Source organism: Procambarus clarkii, chromosome 7 (genome assembly GCF_040958095.1).
Source record: "Procambarus clarkii isolate CNS0578487 chromosome 7, FALCON_Pclarkii_2.0, whole genome shotgun sequence".
NCBI lineage: Eukaryota > Metazoa > Arthropoda > Malacostraca > Decapoda > Cambaridae > Procambarus > Procambarus clarkii.
Genome location: NC_091156.1, coordinates 24,785,020 through 24,809,359, shown reverse-complemented (window position 1 = coordinate 24,809,359; position 24,340 = coordinate 24,785,020). Strand labels below are relative to the sequence as shown.

General features: G+C 43.6%; 1 protein-coding gene across 1 annotated transcript in view; it reads right to left on the bottom strand.

Moving 5' to 3' along the window:
* LOC123747994 (high-affinity choline transporter 1-like) overlaps window positions 1-24,340 on the bottom strand; it is an 891,202-nt gene that overhangs the window by 130,174 nt on the left and 736,688 nt on the right. Inside the window, exon 10 of the mRNA XM_069313991.1 lies at window positions 16,107-16,195. Coding sequence (XP_069170092.1) covers window positions 16,107-16,195 — 89 coding nt within the window. The remainder of the gene's footprint in view (window positions 1-16,106; window positions 16,196-24,340) is intronic.

Below are 24,340 nucleotides of genomic sequence, written 5' to 3'. Positions count from 1 at the left end.
GTGCATGGTGAGGGTCAGCACTCACCTGAGGTGTGAGGAGGTGGTGCACGGTGAGGGTCACCACTCACCTGACGTATGAGGTGGTGCATGGTGAGGGTCAGCACTCACCTGAGGTGTGAGGTGGTGCACGGTGAGGGTCACCACTCACCTGGGGTGTGAGGTGGTGCACGGTGAGGGTCACCACTCACCTGAGGTGTAAGGTGGTGCACGGTGAGGGTCACCACTCACCTGAGGTGTGAGGAGGTGGTGCACGGTGTGGCTCACCACTCACCTGAGGTGTGAGGAGGTGGTGCACGGTGAGGGTCACCACTCACCTGAGGTGTGAGGAGGTGGTGCACGGTGAGGGTCACCACTCACCTGAGGTGTGAGGAGGTGGTGCACGGTGAGGGTCACCACTCACCTGAGGTGTGAGGTGGTGCACGGTGAGGGTCACCACTCACCTGAGGTGTGAGGTGGTGCACAGTGAGGGTCACCACTCACCTGAGGTGTGAGGTGGTGCACGGTGAGTGTCACCACTCACCTGAGGTGTGAGGTGGTGCACGGTGAGGGTCACCACTCACCTGAGCTGAGGTGTGAGGTGGTGCACGGTGAGGGTCACCACTCACCTGAGGTGTGAGGTGGTGCACGGTGAGGGTCACCACTCACCTGAGGTGTAAGGTGGTGCACGGTGAGGGTCAGCACTCACCTGAGGTGTGAGGAGGTGGTGCACGGTGAGGGTCACCACTCACCTGAGGTGTGAGGTGGTGCATGGTGAGGGTCAGCACTCACCTGAGGTGTGAGGAGGTGGTGCACGGTGAGGGTCACCACTCACCTGACGTATGAGGTGGTGCATGGTGAGGGTCAGCACTCACCTGAGGTGTGAGGTGGTGCACGGTGAGGGTCACCACTCACCTGGGGTGTGAGGTGGTGCACGGTGAGGGTCACCACTCACCTGAGGTGTAAGCTGGTGCACGGTGAGGGTCACCACTCACCTGAGGTGTGAGGAGGTGGTGCACGGTGTGGCTCACCACTCACCTGAGGTGTGAGGAGGTGGTGCACGGTGTGGCTCACCACTCACCTGAGGTGTAAGGTGGTGCATGGTGAGGGTCACCACTCACCTGAGGTGTGAGGTGGTGCACGGTGTGGGTCACCACTCACCTGAGGTGTAAGGTGGTGCACAGTGAGGGTCACCACTCACCTGAGGTGTGAGGTGGTGCACGGTGTGGGTCACCACTCACCTGAGGTGTAAGGTGGTGCATGGTGAGGGTCACCACTCACCTGAAGTGTGAGGGTCACCAATCACCTGAGGTGCGAGGTGGTGCACGGTAGTTGTAGGGATGACACCGTATGCGCCTCATTGAATTTTGGGCAAATGAGGCGCATATGGTGTCGGGGTTTTCACCGAACTTTTGAATGAGGCGCATACGGCACACCAGATTCACCGAACTTTTGAAAGAGGCGCATACGGCGTCAGGGTTTTCACAGATTTTTTGAAAGAGGCGCATACGGCGTCAGGGTTTTCACAGATTTTTTGAAAGAGGCGCATACGACGTCAGGGTTTTCACAGATTTTTTGAAAGAGGCACATACGGCGTCGGGGTTTTCACAGATTTTTTGAAAGAGGACGATTCGGCTCACCGGATTCACCGAACTTTTGAAAGAGGACGCTACGGCATCAGGGGTTTCAGGTAAATTAGGGCAGAGGACGATACGGCACACCGGATTCAACGAAATTTGGAAAGAGGACGCTACGGTGTCAGGTGTTCCAGGTGAATTTGGCCAATCATAGATTAGGAATTAAGGAATTCTTATGAAGAAAATAATTTCTGAGATTTTAGAAGTTTGTTAAGAGTTCTTATGAGGAAAATAATTTCATAGATGTTTGTTAAGAGTTCTTATGGGATAAATTTCAGAGTTCATACTGAGAATAAACAGATATTTTACACCATATATGTTTAAGTAGAATTCTTACATAAAAACTAGTATATGTCTATAACTAAACTAAACTGTTGCATTACCCGGCTATCCCCCTCCCCCCTCCCTTTCATCCCCAGTGTCATCTTACCTCACACCCCCTCCCTCCCTCGCCTTTCCCTCCCAACTCCCGTCACCTGTGTTGACCTCACTCCAGCCAGCCAGACGCTGCCTCCATCCCTATCTCACAAAACAGGTATCATCTCCGTAATCTTACCTTATCTTAGCGTCACCACAACACCTGTTCCTACCTCGCACCTCTCATCACCTGCCCCGCCTCTCAATCCCGTGTCACCTACGCCGACCCCACTAAACGCTTCCGCCAACTCACCTCCGTAATATCTGGACCTCTCTACCTGATACCTTACCCCCCTTTCCTTATTCATTACCAGTAATATTGTTCATTCATAATTCCGTACAGCTATTTTAGACATCGTAATATTTGTTCCTTTACATTAAACTAGTCAGTTTTACACAAATAAACAAAGTCAGTAAGCAGGGTCTAGCTCACGTTCCCCGCCCTACTTTTACTAATACATCTTCTTTAGTATCCAATCATTTTCTTTGAGATTTAAAACATAGCTATTTCAAACGTATTAAAATACAATAATTTAGTTAACAAGCTCCAGCTCCTGTCCCCCGCCGTAGTTCCCTCTCATATCCTCGTTAATACCTAACCAATCCCCTTAAAACATTAACACAGCCATATTTCGTATGTAGTAAAATAAATTGTGTTAGTAAGCAAGTTCTAGCTCCTGTCCCCGCCTTAGTTTATCCCCGTAACTTCTTTACTAACAGTCCAATCCCCCTAAAATTTTAAAAAGCAATATTTCAAAAGTAGTGCAATACAGTAATTTAGTTACTGAGCTCCAGCTCTTGTCCTCCACCTTAGTTTCCTTGCACATTTTCGTTAATAACCCATTAATTTTCATGAAATTTAAACACCGCCATACTTCTTAAACACCGCCGTAAGTAAAGATAACACATTTACCAAACTCCAGCTCTCGTCCCCCACCTTAGTTCTCTCTCATATCTTTGTAAATAACTAATAATTTTTTCTTAAATTTTTATCATAGGTGTTTCAGACGTAGTAAATAAAAACCAGTTCAGTTACCAAGTTTTCAACTCTTGTTCCCCGCTTAGCTCATTTGTACAAGTTCTTTATTATCCAACTAAATCACCTGAGATTTAAGATCACCCTATTTCTAACGTAGTAAAATTAATCAGGACATTAGCCAAGCTTCATTTCCTCTGCCTTAGATCATCAAACATAAATATATCCAATCAAGTCCCTCTCCAGCCAAACTCTTTATCAGAGTAATCACCTAACCCCAACCGGCGTAATTATCTTTTCTTCCCCTCCCACCTTCCTCCATCTCGTCCAAGTCTCATAAATTTAAATGTAGCTGTTAATTTGCTTGCTTTCTTTCCCCATTCATAGCATATTCTCTGTAAGTTCAGATGAGTACTTAGTCTTACATATTCTCTAGTTCACTCCATTTTATGTATGACTTAAACAACTATTACTGTGCATCCTATCATATTTTAACATGACTCATATGTAAATATACCCAACTCCTTCCTTCCATTAGAAGTCCCAGCATGTTCGCCTCGCATCTCACTACGCTTTTCTACTTTACATGTTCTTGCATGTGTTTCGCACATCTCAGTACCGACGCTTACAATCTCTCTCAATCCTTTACACGTTCGCACATGTTCTCAGCCTAACGTTTACAATTTTCCTCCATTCCTCCACTACATGTTCTTACCCGTTCATTACAGTCCCTTACATGTTCTCTGTACAACTTTTATACTCAGTATTCATGTTCTCTGTATTCATTAACCTTTCTTACATGTTTTCTATGTTCTTTGCCATGTTCCCCGTATGTTCTCTATGTTCGCCATATTCTTTAAAAATCAAATGTACCAAAACATTATTTTCTTAACGTTCCTTAATTAAAATCATTCGTCAATCAACTAAAAACATAGTCACTTTCGTGATTTCTCTACTAAACTTATTATCCAATCAACTAAATTAGTCAAGATTAGCCTCGTTCAAAACCGTTCTTAACTAAAATGACGTTTCTCTTAGCTAAAAATTGTCAAAGGAAACTTTCCAACACTGTTCATAACTAACTTTGTCCATTGTTAATCAACTAAAAATCACTTTAATCATTTCTTAACTAAACTTTTTCCCTAGTCAACAGAAAATAACCGTGTTCATCATGTTTCATTGTCATTTCTTATCTAAAATTATCCGCCAATCAACAGAAAAAGCCATGTTCATCATGTTTTTGTCTTTTTGTTTTAACTAAAAGTATTCATCAGTCAACTAAAAATAGTCACTTTCGTCATGTTTCCCTGTCATTTCTTAACTGAAATATCACTTCTCTCAACTGAAAATAGTCAAGTGTAGCCTCTTTTCCAGCAATGTTCTTAACTAAAGTAACCTTTCACTTCGATAAAAAATATTCAAATGTAACATTTTCAGCACTTCCGTAACTAAAATTATATGTCGTTAAGTATGAAATATAGTCAAAGGCACTCTCCGAGACAACAAGGATTTACTCAAAGACATCAAAGTTGCACTCAAAGACATCCTTTGAGACATCAAAGACATCCTTTGAGACATCAAAGACATCCTTTGAGACATCAAAGACATCCTCTAAGACATCAAAGACACCTCTCGAGACATAAAAGACACTCTTCGATACATCAGGGACACTCTCAAATGCATCAAAGGTACTCTTCGAGATATCAAAGACACATCTCGAGACATCAAAGACACTCTTCGAGACATCAAGGACACTCAAACACACCAAAGGTACCCTTCGAAATATCAAAGTTATTCTTCGAGACATCAAAGGTGCTCTCTAGGATATCTTCGTTCATTAAACTTATTCTCAGAGACCTCTAAAGTTATTCTCGATCATCAAAGTTGTTCTCTACATCATAAAAGTTATTCGCTAAGTAACCTTTCATTCGTCAGAGATGCTTTCTAAGACATCTTCGTCCATCAAAGTTATTCTCAGAGATATCTAAAGATATTCTCAGAGAATTCTAAAGTTAATCTTGGTCATCAAAGTAAATTTCTAAGTCACCTTCGTTATTGAGAGAAGCTTTCTGAGACATTCTCATTCAACAAAGCTGCCCTCAGAGCCATCAAAAAGTTAAATACTGTCATCAAGTTAATCTCTAAGTAACCTTTCGTTCATCAGAGATGCTTTCTAAGATATCTTTGTTCATCAAAATAATTCTCAGAGACATCTAAAGTTATTCTCAGAGACATCACAGTTGTTCTCGGAGACACCAGAGTCATCAAAACTTATTCTCAGAGCTATCAAAAGTTATTCTCAGAGTCATCTAAAGTAATCTCTAACTCACTCTCGTTCATCAAAAGTTGTTCTATAAGACATCAAAGTCATCAAAAGTTATTCTCTGAGCTATCAAAAAATACTACTCATGTTCTCAAGTCTTTCTCAAAGCCATCAAAGATATTCTCAGAAACATCAAAGGTAATCTCTAACTCACCTTCGTTCATCAAAGTCATTCTCTAAGTCATCAAAGTTGTTCTCTAAGACTTCAATGTTGTTCTCTAAGACATCAAAGTTGTTTCTTTAAGACATCAAAGTTAATCTCAGAGCCATCAAAGATATTCTTAGACTAATCAAAGTTATTCTAGGAGCTAGCAAAAGTTATTTCAGTGTCATCAAAGGTAATCTCTAAGACACTTTCGTTCATCAAAGGTAATCTCTAACTCACTTTCGGGCATCAAAAGTTGTTCTCTAAGACACCTTCGTTCATCAAAGAAACCCTCCTTCTTCCAACAAGTTATACTATAAAACATCAATGTTGTTCTCTAAGACATCTTCAGGCATAAAATTTCTCTCCAAAATGTAACCAGTTCAGCTTTTCATATCAAACTTTCACTTCTGTTAAAATATATTTTCTTAGACACTTTACCTTTGAAACTTTTCTCTGTGCAACACTGCTTAAACCTACTTAACCTATCCTCCCCACCCAATGTTACTTACCTAACATAACATTCCTAAACCTAACCTAGCTTACATAACCTAACCTAACTTACCTAACCTAACTAACCAAACCTAGCCTAACCTAATTTACCTATCCTAACTTAACTAACCTAACCTAACTTAACCTAATCTAACTTACCTTACCTAACTTACCAATCCTGTCTTAACCTAACCTAACTTAACTAACCTAACCTAACGTAACATGCCTTACCTAACTTACATAACCTAACCTAACTTACCAACAATAATTTACCTAACCTAGCTTACATAACCTAACCTAACTTGCCTATCCTAACTTAACTAACCTAACTTAACTTACCTAACCTAATCTAACTTAACCTAACTTAAATAACCTGACCTAACCTAACTTAACCTAATCTAACTTACCTAACCTAACCTAACTTACGTAACCTACCTATCCTAACTTAACTTAACTAACCTAACCTAACCTCTGAACAACACTGCATAAACCTACATAACCTATCCTCCCTACCTAATGTTACTTACCTAACATAACATTCCTAAACCTAACCTAGTTTACATAACCTAACCTAACTAACCAAACCTAACCTAGCCTAACATAACTTACCTAACCTAACATACCTAACCTAATTTAACTTGTATAACCTAACCTAACTTACCTAACCTAACCTACCTTTCCTAACTTAACTTGCATAACCTAACCTAACTTACCTAACCTAACCTAACCTAACTTAACTTGTATAACCAAGCATTACCTAGCTTAACCTAACCTAACCTAACTTTACTTGCATAATCTAACTTAACTTGCATAACCTAAACTTACCTAACTTATCCTATTCTAACTTATCCCAACCCATCCTAACTTAAAGTAAATTATCTAACTTAGCCTAACTTACTTAACTTAACATACCCAAACTGACGTAACCTAACTTACCTAGTCCAATTTACCAACCAAACATGACCTAACTTACATAAATATTCCTGCTTGTCTTTTGTGTTTCGTCAATATCTCATATTCATTTACTCGTTTCAAGGGATATTTTCTCAAATGGTCATTAACGCATTTCAGGTACTATTTGTTAAAGATTGGGTATTTAAGCATTTCAAAGAATTTTTTTTATACATGGGCATTTACTCGTTTCATGGGTTAATTTCTCAAATGGTCATTTTTGCATTTCAAGGGTTATTTGTTAAAGTTCATCAAGTTGCTCATAAGTTGTATTTTTATGTTTGTAATAATTGTTCTTATTCTTCCACCCTTTAACCTAACCTCTTGTAACCTTAGTGTATTTATTAGGTTTTATCATATATTCTTATTTCCCAACCCTTTAACCTAACCATTCAGATGTAGTTTAATGTGTTTTGACGTATTTGTTGAATATATTATCCTTTTCCTAACCTTTCAGATGTAGTTTTCTTTCCCTTTTTGTATATTTTACCCAAACCCACCATCCCACTTAACCTTCCTTAGGTTAAGTGGGAACAAATAAATAAGAAGAATAAGAACAAATGATAACCAACATAATGAATACACTAAGATTACAAGAGGTTAGGTTAAAGGGTGGAAGAATAAGAAAAATTATTACAAACATAATAAATACAACTTATGAGCAACATGATGAACTTTAACAAATAACCATTGAAATGCAAAAATGACCATTTGAGAAATTAACCCTTGAAACGAGTAAATGCCCATTTATAACAAAAATCCTTTGAAATGCTTAAACACCCAATCATTAACAAATAACCCTTGAAATGCAAAAATGACCATTTGAGAAATTAACCCTTGAAACGAGTAAATGCCCTTGTATAACAAAAATCCTTTGAAATGCTTAAATACCCAATCTTTAACAAATAGTACTTGAAATGCATAAATGACCATTTGAGAAAATATCCCTTGAAACGAGTAAATGAATATGAGACAATGATTGACGAAACACAAAAGACAAGCAGGAATATTTATGTAAGTTAGGTCATGTCAGGTTGGGTAAATTGGACTAGGTAAGTTAGGTTACGTCAGTTTGGGTATGTTAGGTTAAGTAAGTTAGGCTAAGTTAGATAATTTACTTTAAGTTAGGATAGGTTGGGATAAGTTAGGATAGGTTAGGTAAGTTTAGGTTATGCAAGTTAAGTTAGGTTAGGTTAGGTAAGTTAGGTTAGGTAAGTTAGGTTAGGTTAGGTTAAGCTAGGTAATGCTTGGTTATACAAGTTAGGTTAGGTTAGGTAAGTTAGGTTATGCAAGTTAAGTTAGGAAAGGTAAGTTAGGTTAGGTAAGTTAGGTTAGGTTATACAAGTTAAATTAGGTTAGGTTAGGATATACAAGTTAAATTAGGTTAGGTTAGGTATGTTAGGTTAGGTAAGTTATGTTAGGCTTGGTTAGGTTTGGTTAGTTAGGTTAGGTTATGTAAGCTACGTTTGGTTTAGGAATGTTATGTTAGGTAAGTAACATTAGGTAGGGAGGATAGGTTACTGTTACAGTTTAAGAGTCATATCAGCTCTCCCTACTGATTCTCTGAGGTTCAGGGAGTCTATTGATATATGTGGCGACCAGACCGGCTGCCAGTTAAGGGAGAAAGTTACATTATAAGTTGTAAGTAAGGGGAAATTGGCGCCCTGATATAAAATGAAAGAGTATCCCCTAATGCAGATATGACGTTTTGGAAGGGACACAAGCCGATCGCGGATTGGCCGACTTAGGTCGCAGGCGACCAATCAGGACCCGCCATGACGTCACCGAGTGCCCCGGGCGGCGCCAACGTCAGAGTTGACCTGACCGTGAAGGCGAGAGGACGCACCTCGGTCAGCTCTCAAGGATTTGAGGCTCTACAAGCCTTTCTTAGTGGATTAGAGCTGGCTATCGCAGCCCATCTTACGTATTGGAGACCCCGCGCTTCTGGGAAGCAAAAAGGAACCAAGTTTATTGAGCAAAAGAGTGCCAAACTTGGAAAATATTCGGCGACGACGCTGGGCGGCGACGCTGGGCGGCGACGCTGGACGTTGAGGGCCTGGAAAGGTGTGGCGGGCAAGCCTAGCTGTGACCGGGTCACATCCACTGAGGGTTTGGGAAGGACGACACCGTGCCTAGGACAAGGAGCAACGCCTTGTGGAAGGGGCGAGTGTGGGAAAATAGTGATTAGCTCAGTGCCCATCGATGAACCAGGATTGGGGTAGCTGAATCTCAGGGATTGGAACGGCGACGACGCAAAGGCTCCACGACACCTGAGGACCTGTGGAACGTTCCTGGATCGTTAAGGATCGACTCAGGAAGCGTGGGAATCTCACACCATCGAGGGACAGGCGTCGTGAGCCAGGAATGTAAGGTAGATCATATTCCCTCCCATTACCCCTTGTGTGAGTAGGCTAGATAGGCCACAATATTCACTTATGTATGTGGCAATAGGACATTAATACTTTAGTAGTAGAATAGGCTGCAGGGCAGCTTGTGTCCAGGACTGTCAGAGAGGACAGTGTGTATGGATGGTAGGACAGTGAAGAAGAGGCGCCGACGTGGTGAAGAGGCGCCGACGTGGTGAAGAGGCCCTCCTGTGAGAGAGTGTGGGACTTTCTGCCCAGTTGAAGTCTGGTCTTTCTGCCCAGTTGAAGGAGTGTTGGAGGTCGTGGAAGAAGAGGCTGACGACCTCCAGACTTATTATCCTTATTTTCCTATTCATGTATTACTTGTGATTGTATGTGTGTTCATGTAATTTGCGTCAGTAAATTCACACATTTTATCATTGTGTTTAAGTGTGCCTCCATTTATAATATTTCTCTATGAGCATACACGAAGGTTATCATAGTACCACCTAGGGAACACTACGTTCTCTATAGAAGTTCTTATTGCCTGGAGAGTGGTAAAGACAGCACGGACCTATATAAAAGTGTACCCTTAGCCATCCGATCAGTATCAGTGCCTGAATGGTGGCAACTAGTAACGTGGTGGCTACAGAGGTAAAGCCACACAGACCTTCCTGGGAGAGTACCCTGGGCCGACAGTCTAGTAGCAGATCTATGGGAGTAGCAATCTTCTGGCTACAAACAATATATAATACACCCGCTGGAACTGCATTGCTGGGGTGCAGATATAATAACCCAGCTGGCGACCTTGTTAAGAAGAAGATAGAGAAGACATGCGGGAAAGGAGTTCCTGCAACCTTTTTGTCTAGCAGGCAAGACTCAGGGAGGTTATGGTTATAAGGTAAGCCTGAGTCTTCCTTCACTCCTCCACGGGTCTAGGCCGGAACTGTTAACAGTAGTTTCCCCGTGTTTGACTGAAGGGCTTCCAGGGTGAATCAGTGCCACCCCTTTTGTGGTGGAAGCAAAGACCTGCGGAGGTGGGCATTGTTGGTCCTCTACTGTGTGACCAAGGAGACTCCGGTGAATCCAGGGAGTCAGAGGGGCTGAGTATTCGGCCTTTTGAGCCCCTAGTAGCTGAGTGCTAGCAGATCCCCAGCCCACCCCCTGTGACAGTTACGTAGGTTTATTAAGTGTTTTTCAGAGGTTAGGTTAGTTAATTTAGGATAGATAGGTTAGGTTAAGTAAGTTAGGTTAGGTTAAGTAAGTTAGGTTAGGTTAGGTTAAGTTAGGTTAGGTCAGGTTAGGTAAGTTAGGTTAAGTTAGGTTAGGTTAGGTAAGTTAGGTTAGTTATGTTATGACAGGTAAGTTAGGTTAGGTTAGGCTATGTAAGGTAGGGTAGGTAAGCTAGGTTAGGTAAGTTGAATTACATTATGTAAGTTAGGTTAGGTTAGTTAGGTAAGGTAAGTTACGTTAGGTTAAGATAGGATAGGTAAGGTGGGCTAGGTTAAGTTAGGTTAGATTAGTTAAGTTAGGATAGGTAAGTTAGGTTAGGCTAAGTTTGGTTAGTTAGGTTAGGTTATGTGAGCTCGGTTAGGTAAGTTAGGTTAGGTTAGGTAAGTTAGGTTAGGTTAGCTTAGTTAAGTTAGGATAGGTAAGTTAAGTTAGGTTAGGTAAGTTAGGTTAGGGTTAGTTAGGTTAGGTTATGTAAGCTAGGTAAGTAACATTGGGTGGGGAGGATAGGTTAGGTAGGTTTAAGCAGTGTTGCACAGAGAAAAGTTTCAAAGGTAAAGTGTCTAAGAATATATATTTTAATGGAAGTGCAAGTATGATATGAAAAGCTGAACTAGTTACATTTTGAAGAGAAATTTTATGCCTGAAGATGTCTTAGAGAACAACATTGATGTCTTATAGTATAACTTGTTGGAAGAAGGAGGGTTTCTTTGATGAACGAAGGTGTCTTAGAGAACCACTTTTGATGAACGAAAGTGAGTTAGAGATTACCTTTGATGACTCTGAGATTAACTTTGATGAACGAAAGTGTCTTAGAGATTTCCTTTGACGACACTGAAATAACTTTTGCTAGCACCTAGAATAACTCTGATTAGTCTGAGAATACCTTTGATGACTCTGAGATTAACTTTGATGTCTTAGAGAAACCACTTTAATGTCTTAGGGAACAACATTGAAGTCATAGACAACAACTTTGATGACTTAGAGAATGACTATGATGGACGAAGGTGAGTTTGAGATTACCTTTGATGTTTCTGAGAATATCTTTGATGACTTCGAGAAAGACTTTTGAGAACACGAGTATTTTTTTTTGATAGCTCGGAAAATAACTTTTGATGACTTTGATGTCTTATAGAACAACTTTTGATGATCGAGAGTGAGTTAGATATTACCTTAGATGACTCTGAGAATAACTTTTGGTACCTCTGAGAATAACTTTTGATGATTCTGGTGTCTCCGGGAATAACTGTGATGTTTCTGAGAATAACTTTAGATGTCTCTGAAAATAACTTTGATGAACAAAGATATCTTAGAAAGGTTCTCTGATGAACGAAAAGTTACTTAGAGATTAACTTGATGACAGTATATAACTTTTTGATGCCTCTGAGGACACCTTTGTTGAATGAGGATGTCTCAGAAAGCTTCTCTCAATAACGAAGGTGACTTAGAAATTAATTTTGATGACCGAGATTAACTTTCGAATTCTCTGAGAATATCTTTAGATATCTCTGAGAATAACTTGGATGGACGAAGATGTCTTAGTAAGCATCTCTGACGAATGAAAGGTTACTTAGCGAATAACTTTTATGATGTAGAGAACAATTTTGATGATCGAGAATAACTTTAGATGTGTCTGAGAATAAGTTTGATGAACGAAGATATCCTAGAGAGCACATTTGATGTCTCGAAGAATAACTTTGATATCTCGAAGAGGACCTTTGATGCGTTTGAAAGTGTCCCTGATGTATCGAAGAGTGTCTTTGATGTCTCGAGAGGTGTCTTTGATACCTCGAAGAGCACCTTTGATGCGATTGAGAGTGAACCTGATGTATCGAAGAGTGTCTTTGAGGATGTCTTTGATGTCTCAAAGGATGTCTTTGAGTGCAACTTTGATGTCTTTGAGTAAGTCCTTGTTGCCTCGGAGAGTGCCTTTGACTATATTTCATACTTAACGACATATAATTTTAGTTACGAAAGTGCTGAAAATGTTACATTTGAATATTTTTTTTCGAAGTGAAAGGTTACTTTAGTTAAGAACATTGCTGGTAAAGAGGCTTCACTTGACTATTTTCAGTTGAGAGAAGTGATATTTTAGTTAAGAAATGACAGGGAAACATGATGGAAGTGACTATTTTTAGTTGACTGATGAATACTTTTAGTTAAAACAAAAAGACAAAAACATGATGAACATGGCTTTTTCTGTTGATTGGCGGATAATTTTAGATAAGAAATGACAATGAAATATGATGAACACGTTATTTTCTGTTGACTAGGGAAGAAGTTTAGTTAAGAAATGATTAAAGTGATTATTTTTAGTTGATTGACGATGAATAAAGTTAGTTATGAACAGTGTTGGAAAGTTTCCTTTGACAGTTTTTAGCTAAGAGAAACGTCATTTTAGTTAAGAACGGTTTTGAACGAGGCTAATCCTGACTATTTTAGTTGATTGGATAATAAGTTTAGTTGAGAAATGACGAAAGTGACTATGTTTTTAGTTGATTGACGAATGATTTTAATTAAGGAACGTTAAGAAAAGAATGTTTTGGTACATTTGATTTTTAAAGAATATGGCGAACATAGAGAACATACGGGGAACATGGCAAATAACATAGAAAACATGTAAGAAAGGTTAATGAATACAGAGAACATGTAAGGGACTGTAATGAACGGGTAAGAACATGTAGTGGAGGAATGGAGGAAAATTGTCAACGTTAGGCTGAGAACATGTGCGAACGTGTAAAGGATTGAGAGAGATTGTAAGCGTCGGTACTGAGATGTGCGAAACACATGCAAGAACATGTAAAGTAGAAAAGCGTAGTGAGATGCGAGGCGAACATGCTGGGACTTCTAATGGAAGGAAGGAGATGGGTATATTTACATATGAGTCGTGTTAAAATATGATAGGATACACGGTAATAGTTGTTTAAGTCTTATATAAGATGGAAAGAACTAGAGAATATGTAAGACTAAGTACTCATCTGAACTTATAGAGAATATGCTATGAAAGATGAAAGAAAGCAAGCAAATTAACAGCTGCATTTAAATTTATGAGACTTGGACGAGATGGAGGAAGGTGGGAGGGGGTGAAAAGATAATTACACAGGTTGGGGTTAGGTGATTACTCTGATAAAGAGTTTGGCTGGAGAGGGACTTGATTGGATATATTTATGTTTGATAATCTAAGGCAGAGGAAATGGAGCTTGGCTAATGTCCTGATTAATTTTACTACGTTAGAAATAAGATGATCTTAAATCTCAGGTGATTTAGTTGGATAATAAAGAACTTGTACAAATGAGCTAAGCGGGGAACAAGAGTTGAAAACTTGGTAACTGAACTGGTTTTTATTTACTACGTCTGAAACACCTATGTTAAAAATTTAAGAAAAATTTATTGGTTATTTACAAAGATATGAGAGAGAACTAAGGTGGGGGACGAGAGCTGAAGTTTGGTAAATGTGTTATCTTTACTTACTCAGTTAGAAGTATGGCGAGGTTTAAATTTCATGAAATTAATGGGTTATTAACGAAGATGTGCGAGGAAACTAAGGTGGAGGACAAGAGCTGGAGCTCAGTAACTAAATTACTGTATTGCACTACGTTTGAAATATGGCTGTTTAAAAATTTAGGGGGATAGGACTGTTAGTAAAGAAGTTACGGGGATAAACTAAGGCGGGGACAGGAGCTAGAACTTGCTTACTAACATGATTGATTTTACTACATACGAAATATGGCTGTTTTAAAATTTAAAGGGGATTGGTTAGGTATTAACGAGTATATGAGAGGGAACTACGGCGGGGGACAGGAGCTGGAGCTCGTTAACTAAATTATTGTATTTTAATACGTTTGAAATAGCTATGTTTTAAATCTCGAAGAAAATGATTGGATACTAAAGAAGATGTATTAGTAAAAGTAGGGCGGGGAACGTGAGCTAGACCCTGCTTACTGACTTTGTTTATTTGTGTAAAACTGACTAGTTTAATGTAAAGGAACAAATATTACGATGTCTAAAATAGCTGTAGGGAATTATGAATGAACAATATTACTGATAATGAATAAGGAAAGGGGGGTAAGGTATCAGGTAGAGAGGTCCAGATATTACGGAGGTGAGTTGGCGGAAGCGTTTGGTGGGGTCGGCGTAGGTGACACGGGAGTGAGAGGCGGGGCAGGTGATGAGAGGTGCGAGGTAGGAAAAGGTGTTGTGGTGACGCTAAGATAAGGTAAGATTACGGAGATGATACCTGTTTTGTGAGATAGGGATGGAGGCAGCGTCTGGCTGGCTGGAGTGAGGTCAACACAGGTGACGGGGGTTGGGAGGGAAAGGCGAGGGAGGGAGGGGGTGTGAGGTAAGATGACACAGGGGATGAAAGGGAGGGGGTAGGGGGATAGCCGGGTAATGCTACAGTTTAGTTTAGTTATAGACATATACTAGTTTTTATGTAAGAATTCTACTTAAACATATACGGTGTAAAATATCTGTTTATTCTCGGTATGAACTCTGAAATTTCTCCCATAAGAACTCTTAACAAACATCTATGAAATTATTTTCCTCATAAGAACTCTTAACAAACTTCTAAAATCTCAGAAATTATTTTCCTCATAAGAATTCCTTAATTCCTAATCTATGATTGGCCAAATTCTCCTGGAACACCTGACACCGTAGCGTCCTCTTTCCAAAGTTCGTTGAATCCGGAGTGCCGTATCGTCCTCTGCCCTAATTTACCTGAAACCCCTGATGCCGTAGCGTCCTCTTTCAAAAGTTCGGTGAAAACCCCGACGCCATATGCGCCTCTTTCAAAAAATCTGTGAAAACCCTGACGCCGTATGCGCCTCTTTCAAAAGTTCGGTGAATCTGGTGTGCCGTATGCGCCTCATTCAAAAGTTCGGTGAAAACCCCGACATCATATGCGCCTCATTTGCCCAAAATCCAATGAGGCGCATACGGTGTCATCCCTATTACACACGGTGAAGGTCACCACTCACCTGAGGTGTGAGGTGGTGCACTGTGAGGGTCACCACTCATCTGAGGTGTGAGGTGCTGCACGGTGAGGGTCACCACTCACCCGAGGTGTGAGGTGGTGCATGGTGAGGGTCACCACTCACCTGAGGTGTGAGGGTCACCACTGACCTGAGGTGTGAGGGTCACCACTCACCTGAGGTGTGGGGGTCACCACTCACCTGAGGTGTGGGGGTCACCACTCACATGGGGTGTGAGGTACTGCACGGTGAGGGTCACCACTCTCCTGAGGTGTGAGGGTCACCACTGACCTGGGGTGTGAGGGTCACCACTGACCTGGGGTGTGAGGGTCACCACTGACCTGGGGTGTGAGGGTCACCACTGACCTGAGGTGTGAGGGTCACCACTCACCTGAGGTGTGAGGGTCACCACTGACCTGGGGTGTGGGGGTCACCACTGACCTGGGGTGTGAGGGTCACCACTGACCTGGGGTGTGAGGGTCACCACTGACCTGGGGTGTGAGGGTCACCACTCACCTGAGGTGTGAGGGTCACCACTGACCTGGGGTGTGAGGGTCACCACTGACCTGGGGTGTGAGGGTCACCACTCACCTGGGGTGTGAGGGTCACCACTGACCTGAGGTGTGAGGGTCACCACTCACCGTAGGTGTGAGGTGCTGCATCACGAGGGGAAGGATCAGCTTCTGGTCGTCAGCGGCCACATCAGCACCATAGGTGGTCCTCGGCCAGTCTGTAGACAACACAACTGTTGTATGGTCTCTGGGGTGTTGTAGGGTCTCGGGGGTGTTGTAGGGTCTCTGGGGTGTTGTAGGGTCTATGGGGGTGTTGTAGGGTCTCTGGGGTGTTGTAGGGTCTCTGGGGTGTTGTAGGGTCTCAGGGGTGTTGTAGAGTCTCTGGGGTGTAGTAGGGTCTCTGGGGTGTTGTAGGGTCTCTGGGGTGTTGTAGGGTCTATGGGGTGTTGTAGGGTCTCTGGGGTGTTGTAGGGTCTCTGTGGTGTTGTAGGTCTCTGGGGTGTTGTGGGTCTCTGGGGTGTTGTAAGGTTTGTGGGGTGTTGTAGGGTCTCCGGGGTGTTGTAGGGTCTCTGGGGTGATGTAGGTCTCTGGGGTGTTGTGGGTCTCTGGGGTGTTGTAGGGTCTCTGGGGTGTTGTAGGGTCTCTGGGGTGTTGAAGGGTCTCTGGGGTGTTGTAGGTCTCTGGGGTGTTGTAGGGTCTCTGGGGTGTTGTAGGGTCTTTGGGGTGTTGTAGGGTCTCTGGGGTGTTTGTAGAGTATAGTTTCTGGGGTGTTGTATGGTCTCTGTGGTGTTGTATGGTCTCTGGGGTGTTGTATGGTCCTGGGGTGTTGCATGGTCTCTGGGGTGTTGTAGAGTATGGTCTCTGGGGTGTTGTAGAGTATGGTCTCTGGGGTGTTGTAGAGTATGGTCACTGGGGTGTTGTTGGGTCTATGGGGTGTTGTAGGGTCTCTGGGGTGTTGTAGGGGTCTCTGGGGTGTTGTAGAGTCTCTGGGGTGTTGTAGGGTCTCTCGGGTGTTGTAGGGTCTCTGGGGTGTTGTAGGGTCTCTGGGGTGTTGTAGGGTCTCTGGGGTGTTGAAGGGTCTCTGGGGTGTTGTAGGTCTCTGGGGTGTTGTACGGTCTCTGGGGTGTTGTAGGGTCTCTGGGGTGTTGTAGAGTGTTTGGGGTGTTGTAGGGTCTCTGGGGTGTTGTAGAGTATGGTTTCTGGGTTGTTGTATGGTTTCTGTGGTGTTGTATGGTCTCTGGGGTGTTGTATGGTCCTGGGGTGTTGTATGGTCTCTGGGGTGTTGTAGAGTATGGTCTCTGGGGTGCTGTATGGTCTCTGGGGTGTTGTAAAGTATGGTCTCTGGGGTGTTGTATAGTATGGTCTCTGGGGTGCTGTATGGTCTCTGGGGTGTTGTAGAGTATGGTCTCTGGGGTGTTGTAGAGTATGGTCTCTGGGGTGTTGTAGGGTCTCTGGGGTGTTGTAGGGTCTCTCGGGTGTTGTAGGGTCTCTGGGGTGTTGTAGGGTCTCTGGGGTGTTGTAGGGTCTCTGGGGTGTTGTAGAGTCTCTGGGGTGTTGTAGGGTCTCTGGGGTGTTGTGGGGTCTCTGGGGGTGTTGTAGGGTCTCTGGGGTGTTGTAGGGTCTCTGTGGTGTTGTAGGGTCTCTGTGGTGTTGTAGAGTCTCTGGGGTGTTGTAGGGTCTCTTGGGTGTTGTAGGGTCTCTGGGGTGTTGTAGGGTCTATGGGGTGTTGTAGGGTCTCTGGGGTGATATAGGGTCTCTGGGGTGTTGTAGGTCTCTGGGATGTTGTGGGTCTCTGGGGTGTTGTAAGGTTTGTGGGGTGTTGTAGGGTCTCTGGAGTGCTGTAGGGTCTCTGGGGTGTTGTAGGTCTCTTGGGTGCTGTGGGTCTCTGGGGTGTTGTAGGGTCTCTGGGGTGTTGTAGGGTCTCTGGGGTGTTGAAGGGTCTCTGGGGTGTTGTAGGTCTCTGGGGTGTTGTACGGTCTCTGGGGTGTTGTAGGGTCTCTGGGGTGTTGTAGGGTCTTTGGGGTATTGTAGGGTCTCTGGGGTGTTGTAGAGTATGGTTTCTGGGGTGTTGTATGGTCTCTGTTTGTGTTGTATGGTCTCTGGGGTGTTATATGGTCCTGGGGTGTTGTATGGTCTCTGGGGTGTTGTAGAGTATGGTCTCTGGGGTGTTGTATGGTCTCTGGGGTGTTGTATGGTCTCTGTGGTGTTGTAGAGTATGGTCTCTGGGGTGTTGTAGAGTATGGTCTCTGTGGTGTTGTATGGTCTCTGGGGTGTTGTAGAGTATGGTCTCTGGGGTGTTGTAGAGTATGGTCTCTGGGGTGTTGTATGGTCTCTGGGGTGTTGTAGAGTATGGTGTCTGGGGTGTTGTATGGTCTCTGGGGTGTTGTATGGTCTCTGGGGTGTTGTAGAGTATGGTCTCTGGGGTGTTGTAGAGTATGGTCTCTGGGGTTTTGTATGGTCTCTGGGGTGTTGTAGAGTAGGGTCTCTGAAGTGTTGTAGAGTATGGTCTCTGGGGTGTTGTATGGTCTCTGGGGTATTGTAGAGTATGGTCTCTGGGGTGTTGTAGAGTATGGTCTCTGGGGTGTTGTATGGTCTCTGGGGTGTTGTAGAGTATGGTCTCTGGGGTGTTGTATGGTCTCTGGGGTGTTGTAGAGTAAGGAGAGAAGGAGAGATGGAGGGAGGAAGGGTTATGGAGGCAGGTGGGTGGGCAATAAAGATGGCAGTAAAATGTGTGTGTAAAAGTTAGATCTTTAGAAAAGATCTAAAGAACAGAAATAAGCTGAGAGTAAATTAGGAGATAGGGAGCAGTGAGGCTGATGAGGAGTGTGAGTGAATGCTCTATCAGTTCCCACTGCTTTCATGTTGCAGAGCTGTTGCGTGTGGACAGGAGTCGAGACGCTAACCATAGTGTTCATAGTGCACACCATATGTACATGTGGTGTGCAGAGTCCGTGACGCAGTGGTAAGACACTCGCCCGGCGCTTCGCGAGTGCTTTGGCCTGATATCGTATCCTGGCCGGGGAGGATTGACCGGGCACCAATCTTTAACTGTAGCCTCTGTTCACCCAGCAATGAATGGGTACCTGTTTGTTAAACGATTTGGAGGGGTCGTTTTCCGAGGAAAATTAGGATTAAGGACATGCCCGAAACGCTATGCTTGATGGTGGCTTTATGAGAATTTATGAACTCTTATCTACATAAGTAAATGAAATATGCTCTCTACCATAGAAATGTACTGGGAGCTAATATGTTCAGTGTGTGTGCTGAGAGCCCGTAGTTCACGCAGCATGACTATACTACCAGGCATGTTTACCGCGCGGAGGCACAGGACGCACTAACACTCACTAACACTCACTACACACAGAAATCACAATAGCATGATGCATCAAATAAACAAAAGGACATAGGTTCGAATCCTCGTCACGGCCTTTATGGATTTGTAACAGTCATTAGTTTAGGAGCTAGCATCCACCCGCTGACATTAGAAGCTACTTTGGCCAACTTTTGCCCTCAGGACACTGGCAGTCTGGTCACAGACAAGAGGCCCAGGTAATCATGGCATAGCTTCTTTAACGTCCTCCACCTACGTGACCTCTGGCGGCCTATGCGAAGGTTAGTGTACACAGACCGTGGTGACAACGATTCTCTGATTGGTTAGACTCGAGAGACAAAGGTTGTGAGCTGGATAGTGCGTCAGTAGTTCACACCACCCAAGTTATTCCCAGCCTAGGACACAGCCAGCCGTGTTCATCAGTAGTCAAAGGCCAGTAGCTAGGACACATTGTACTAAGTCCTTATGGTATGTCAAGTTATTACTAATTCGCTGTAAATAACCTACAAATGGCACACGGTATAACTACATAAAACAAATCAAGTGAAACTGACTGTAACGAAGAAATCGCTATGGTATAGCGAGATGGAACACGCTGTGTAAGGTGCCTTTCATCATGATTTATCTAAGTCATTGGTATAGTAAATGTCGACTACATAAAGGAATGAATATTGTCTGGTAACTGAGAGTGCAGAAGTAGGTGAAGTGCTTTGGAGTAACTCGTAGAGATGAAACATTTTAGTCACCATTATAGTCTTTACTCGGGATTATGTAAGTCACCCGCGTCTCAACCCGTGTAAGTGAGCCACGAGCAAACTGTGCAGCCGAACCACGTGTGATTCAGAGTCCAGCCCGCACCAGATTCGTCCAGAATCGTCACGCCGCTGAGACTGGTGACCAAGTGATGCGTCAACTTCCCCCGCATACACCTCACATGTCACTCTGCGCGACGATGTAGTGTGAAACCCACTTCCGCGAAGTGAGCGCATATTCTGCAATAAGTGTAACACGAGGTCATTTGTTGGTGAAGGTTCAGCACGAATCCTTCTTGCGAGACTCAAAGACTGACTGACTGAAGACTGGTAGACTGACGCCTGGAGACCAGCTCTAGTGTGTGTGTGTGTGTGTGTAAGGTGGGAATGTTTAAGGCTAGCCAGTTACAGTAAGCACTTGACGAGGCTCATAGAGCTGGTGACCAGGGGACTGAAGAATTGGGCGAGGATGCAGAAAACTTGAGCTAGGAACGGGAGACGAGACGGCTGAAGGAAGAACAGATCGGTGGCCCATCCACCATGGATTAGAACTTTTATCTATTACTGTTCAGTTGAGCGGTTAGTTACCTTGAGGTGCTTCCGGGGCTTAGCGTCCCCGCGGCCCGGTTGTCGACCAGGCCGCGGTGTGTTCAGTTAATGCACGCAGTTGTCACACACGGGCTTGGTTCGCAAACAGCTGGCTAGAGTTGAGAGGTGTGTCTTGTGGGTCTTCATTCTTGGTTCTTCATTCTTCTGAATTCAATCTTGGTTCTTCCTGGCTCGAGCATCGTTCTTCTTGATCTTCTTAACGGTGGTAGTCATGTTTCTTGGCAACATGGCGGCCCTATTGGTCGGGTTTGAAGGTCTGGTATGAAGTAGGAAATCCATAGAACTGTAGGCAACCTTTGGTGTAGGAGATGGTGCTCCCACAGAGACCTCCTCGTCGGACGAGGAGTCTGAAGGGTCGAGTGCTGGTGCAGTGGCTGGTGGCAGAGGCGTTTGCTGGCTCTTCTGGGTCGACGTCTCAGTCTTCTTGAGTGCCTCCCGCATGTTGGCAGACAATTTTGGGTATTTAACATAGTAGTCAGAGTCAATACGATCAGAGTGGAGTAGGGTCACATCACCACAGTAACAAACTGTGGCTGCTTCAAAGTATCATTTAGTTGTCTGGCCGTGGTGGGGGTAGATGTCCCTGTTGCGGTGCCGAGGCTGGTGTGGGGAACTCCTTGCTTACGCCTCTGTGCGCCTCTGTGCCCCCGTGTACTCACCTAATTGTGCTTGCGGGGTTGAGCTTTGTCTCTTTGGTCCCGCCTCTCAACTGTCAATCAACTGATGTACAGATTCCTGAGCCTACTGGGCTCTATCATATCTACTTTTGAAACTGTGTATGGAGTCAGCCTCTACCACATCACTGCCTAGTGCATTCCATTTATTAACTACTCTCACACTGAAAAAAATCTTTCTAACGTCTCTGTGGCTCATCTGGGTACTAAGTTTCCATCTGTGTTCCCTTGTTCGTATTCCACCCGTGCTGAAAAGTTTGTCTTTGTCCACCCTGTTAATTCCCCTGAGAATTTTGTAAGTGGTTATCATGTCTCCCCTTACTCATCTGTTTTCCAGGGACGTGAGTTTTAGCTCCTTTAGCCTCTCCTCGTAGCTCATTCCTCTCAGTTCCGGGACATATTCCGGAAGTATGCTGAAGATTCAGCATACCGCTGAATCTTCTCTAACTTTGTCTTGTGTTTAACTAGGTATGGACTCCAGGCTGGAGCTGCATACTCCAGGATTGGTCTGACATAAGTGGTATACAGAGCACTGAACGATTCCTTACACAAGTTTCTAAAGGCAGTTCTTATGTTGGCCAGTCGAGCATATGCCGCTGATGATATCCTTTTGATGTGGGCCTCTGGGGACAGGTTCGGTGTGATATCAACCCCCCAGATCTTTCTCGTTATTTGACTCTTGCAGGATTTCACCTCCCAAATGGTTCCTTGTGTTCAGCCTCCTGCTCCCTTCGCCTAATTTCATTACTTTACACTTTCCTGAGTTGAACTTTAGCAGCCATTTTCTAGACCATTCCTCCAGTTTGTCCAGGTCATCATGTAGTCTCTGTCTATCTTCATCCGTCTTGATTCTTCTCATAATTTTTGCATCATCAGCAAACATTTAGAGGAACGAGTCTATACCCTCCGGAAGATGGTTTACATATATTAGAAACAGGATGGGTCCAAGTACTGAGCCCTGTGGTACTCTGCTGGTGACATTTCGCCACTCAGATACCTCCCCCCCTCACCGTTACTCGCTGTTTCCTGTTGCTTAAGTACTCCCTTATCCACTGGAGCACCTTCCTTTTTACTCCTGGCTGTTGCTCCAACTTTTTTAACAGCCTTTTATGGGGTACCGTGTCAAAGGCTTTCTGGCAGTCCAGGAAAATGCAGTCGGCCCACCCTTCTCTTACCTGCCTAATTTTTGTTGCCTGGTCATAGAATTCTATTAAACCTGTGAGGGACAATTTACCATCTCTGAACCCATGTTAGTAGAGCGTTACAAAGTTATTTCCCTCCATTTCGTGTGCAGGTTCCCTGGAGTGGGGGGTTGTTGCCCCTGCTGTGATCACTGGTGAGAGCCGAGATTTAGTTCTCGTACTGAAAAAACACGCCATGAAGCAAGACTCCGTGACGAAGGGCCCTGTGCCAGGGGGTCCCCATGCTGCCGGCTCCAGTGGAGGTGGGCCCAGTGCGGTCCAGTCCGGTGTTATGTGGACGCCCCCGTCGCTCTGCGTCTGAGGAGGACAAGGCGTTGAGGATTGAGTACTGGTGGAAATATCCTCAGAGTCAATTTCCGGACAAGTATTAGACTTTCTGGACCCGTTCGCGGGTTTGGTGTTTTTTCTCTTGTTTGTTAACGTAGTTTGCCGGATCCTGATGCTTCTGTTTGTCTTCTGTGCTGTTTTGAGGTTTTCATATGACTGTTTTTATATTCAAGCTTTTATTGTTCATTGTGCTTTTTCTGTACTGTGCGTTTCTGTCAACCCTTCCCCCCCCCCCTTTACCAGCGAGACAGTTGTTTACTGTTGCCGCTGGTGGTGCCAGGTGACACAGGTCAGATGTGGCCCAATTTGTTGGTCGACTGGAGATATTTAGCCAGTGCTTTGACTTTTTGGTAATTTTCCTGTAACGAGTGGTCACCTCCTCCTAATATGTGCTCGATGGTAAAGGGTATTTTAGGTGCGATAAATACTTGTTTGAAATTTACTTTGGCACTATGATGTCGGAAATAGTGAAGGAGATAGTGTTCGATTGTTTCAGGCACCTGACAGTGGATGCAAAGTTCGTTGACTATTCTATATTTAGAGCTGTGTGCTGCCAGTTTGGTGTGTATCAGCCTTAATCTGGTCATCGTTACATCAATTTCTCTGTTTTTATATATATGACATGTTTCCATGTTTTTAATTTCTTTTTTATGGGCCCATAGTGCCAAGGTGAACATGACGTTCTCAATTTTGTAGAAAATCTTGGGTGATGGTATTTTTGAAGGCTTCTTTACGTGCAACATGAGGAATTAGATGACGGGTAATGTGAGGCGTGTTGTGCATCACTATGGCCAGTAGGTCTACAAGTTCATTATGAAGTATACCACAATGTGCTGGGACCGTCATACCCGTTCAATCGATGTTCACAGAGAAGTTGAAGGCATGGGTGGACAAACACTTTGCACGTTGTGGAAGAGTACATTAGTGCTTGAGTCGCACTCTTGGAGTCACTACAGATTGTATATATCCCAACTGGTAATGTGATTACTTGAAGAGCCTGATATAAGACATATAATTCAGCTGCGAAAATAGATAGATGGTTTGGTAACGGCCGTCCCTGCCTGAGATGGTATTGAGGGATCCCCACAGCTAGTGACCGAGGGTGTTGTTCATGAGGATGAGAGATCCATCAGCGTAAGTCGCTGTGGCATTTGGGCAACAATTTGTCATTGTTGAGACAAAGACTGAGGCTATGGGTGAGTTTGGTGCAGACTTTGGAATGTTGTCTTCCAGTTGTATTAGTGTTTTAGGAGTTGTATAAAGCCAAGATGGAGTAAGGAGGGGGGGAGGCAGTAAGTTGAGTTTCAGAGTTTTGGAATAAAGTAAGGTCTATATTGAGGTTATTTGTAGCACGTGTGAGGAAAGGTTATGAGTGATTGGTGGGGGGGAGACTGTTGGGTATTTTTTTATCTGTAGATACTATAATGATGAAGATATATATTGTGATGATTAAGGTAAAAAGTAGCAT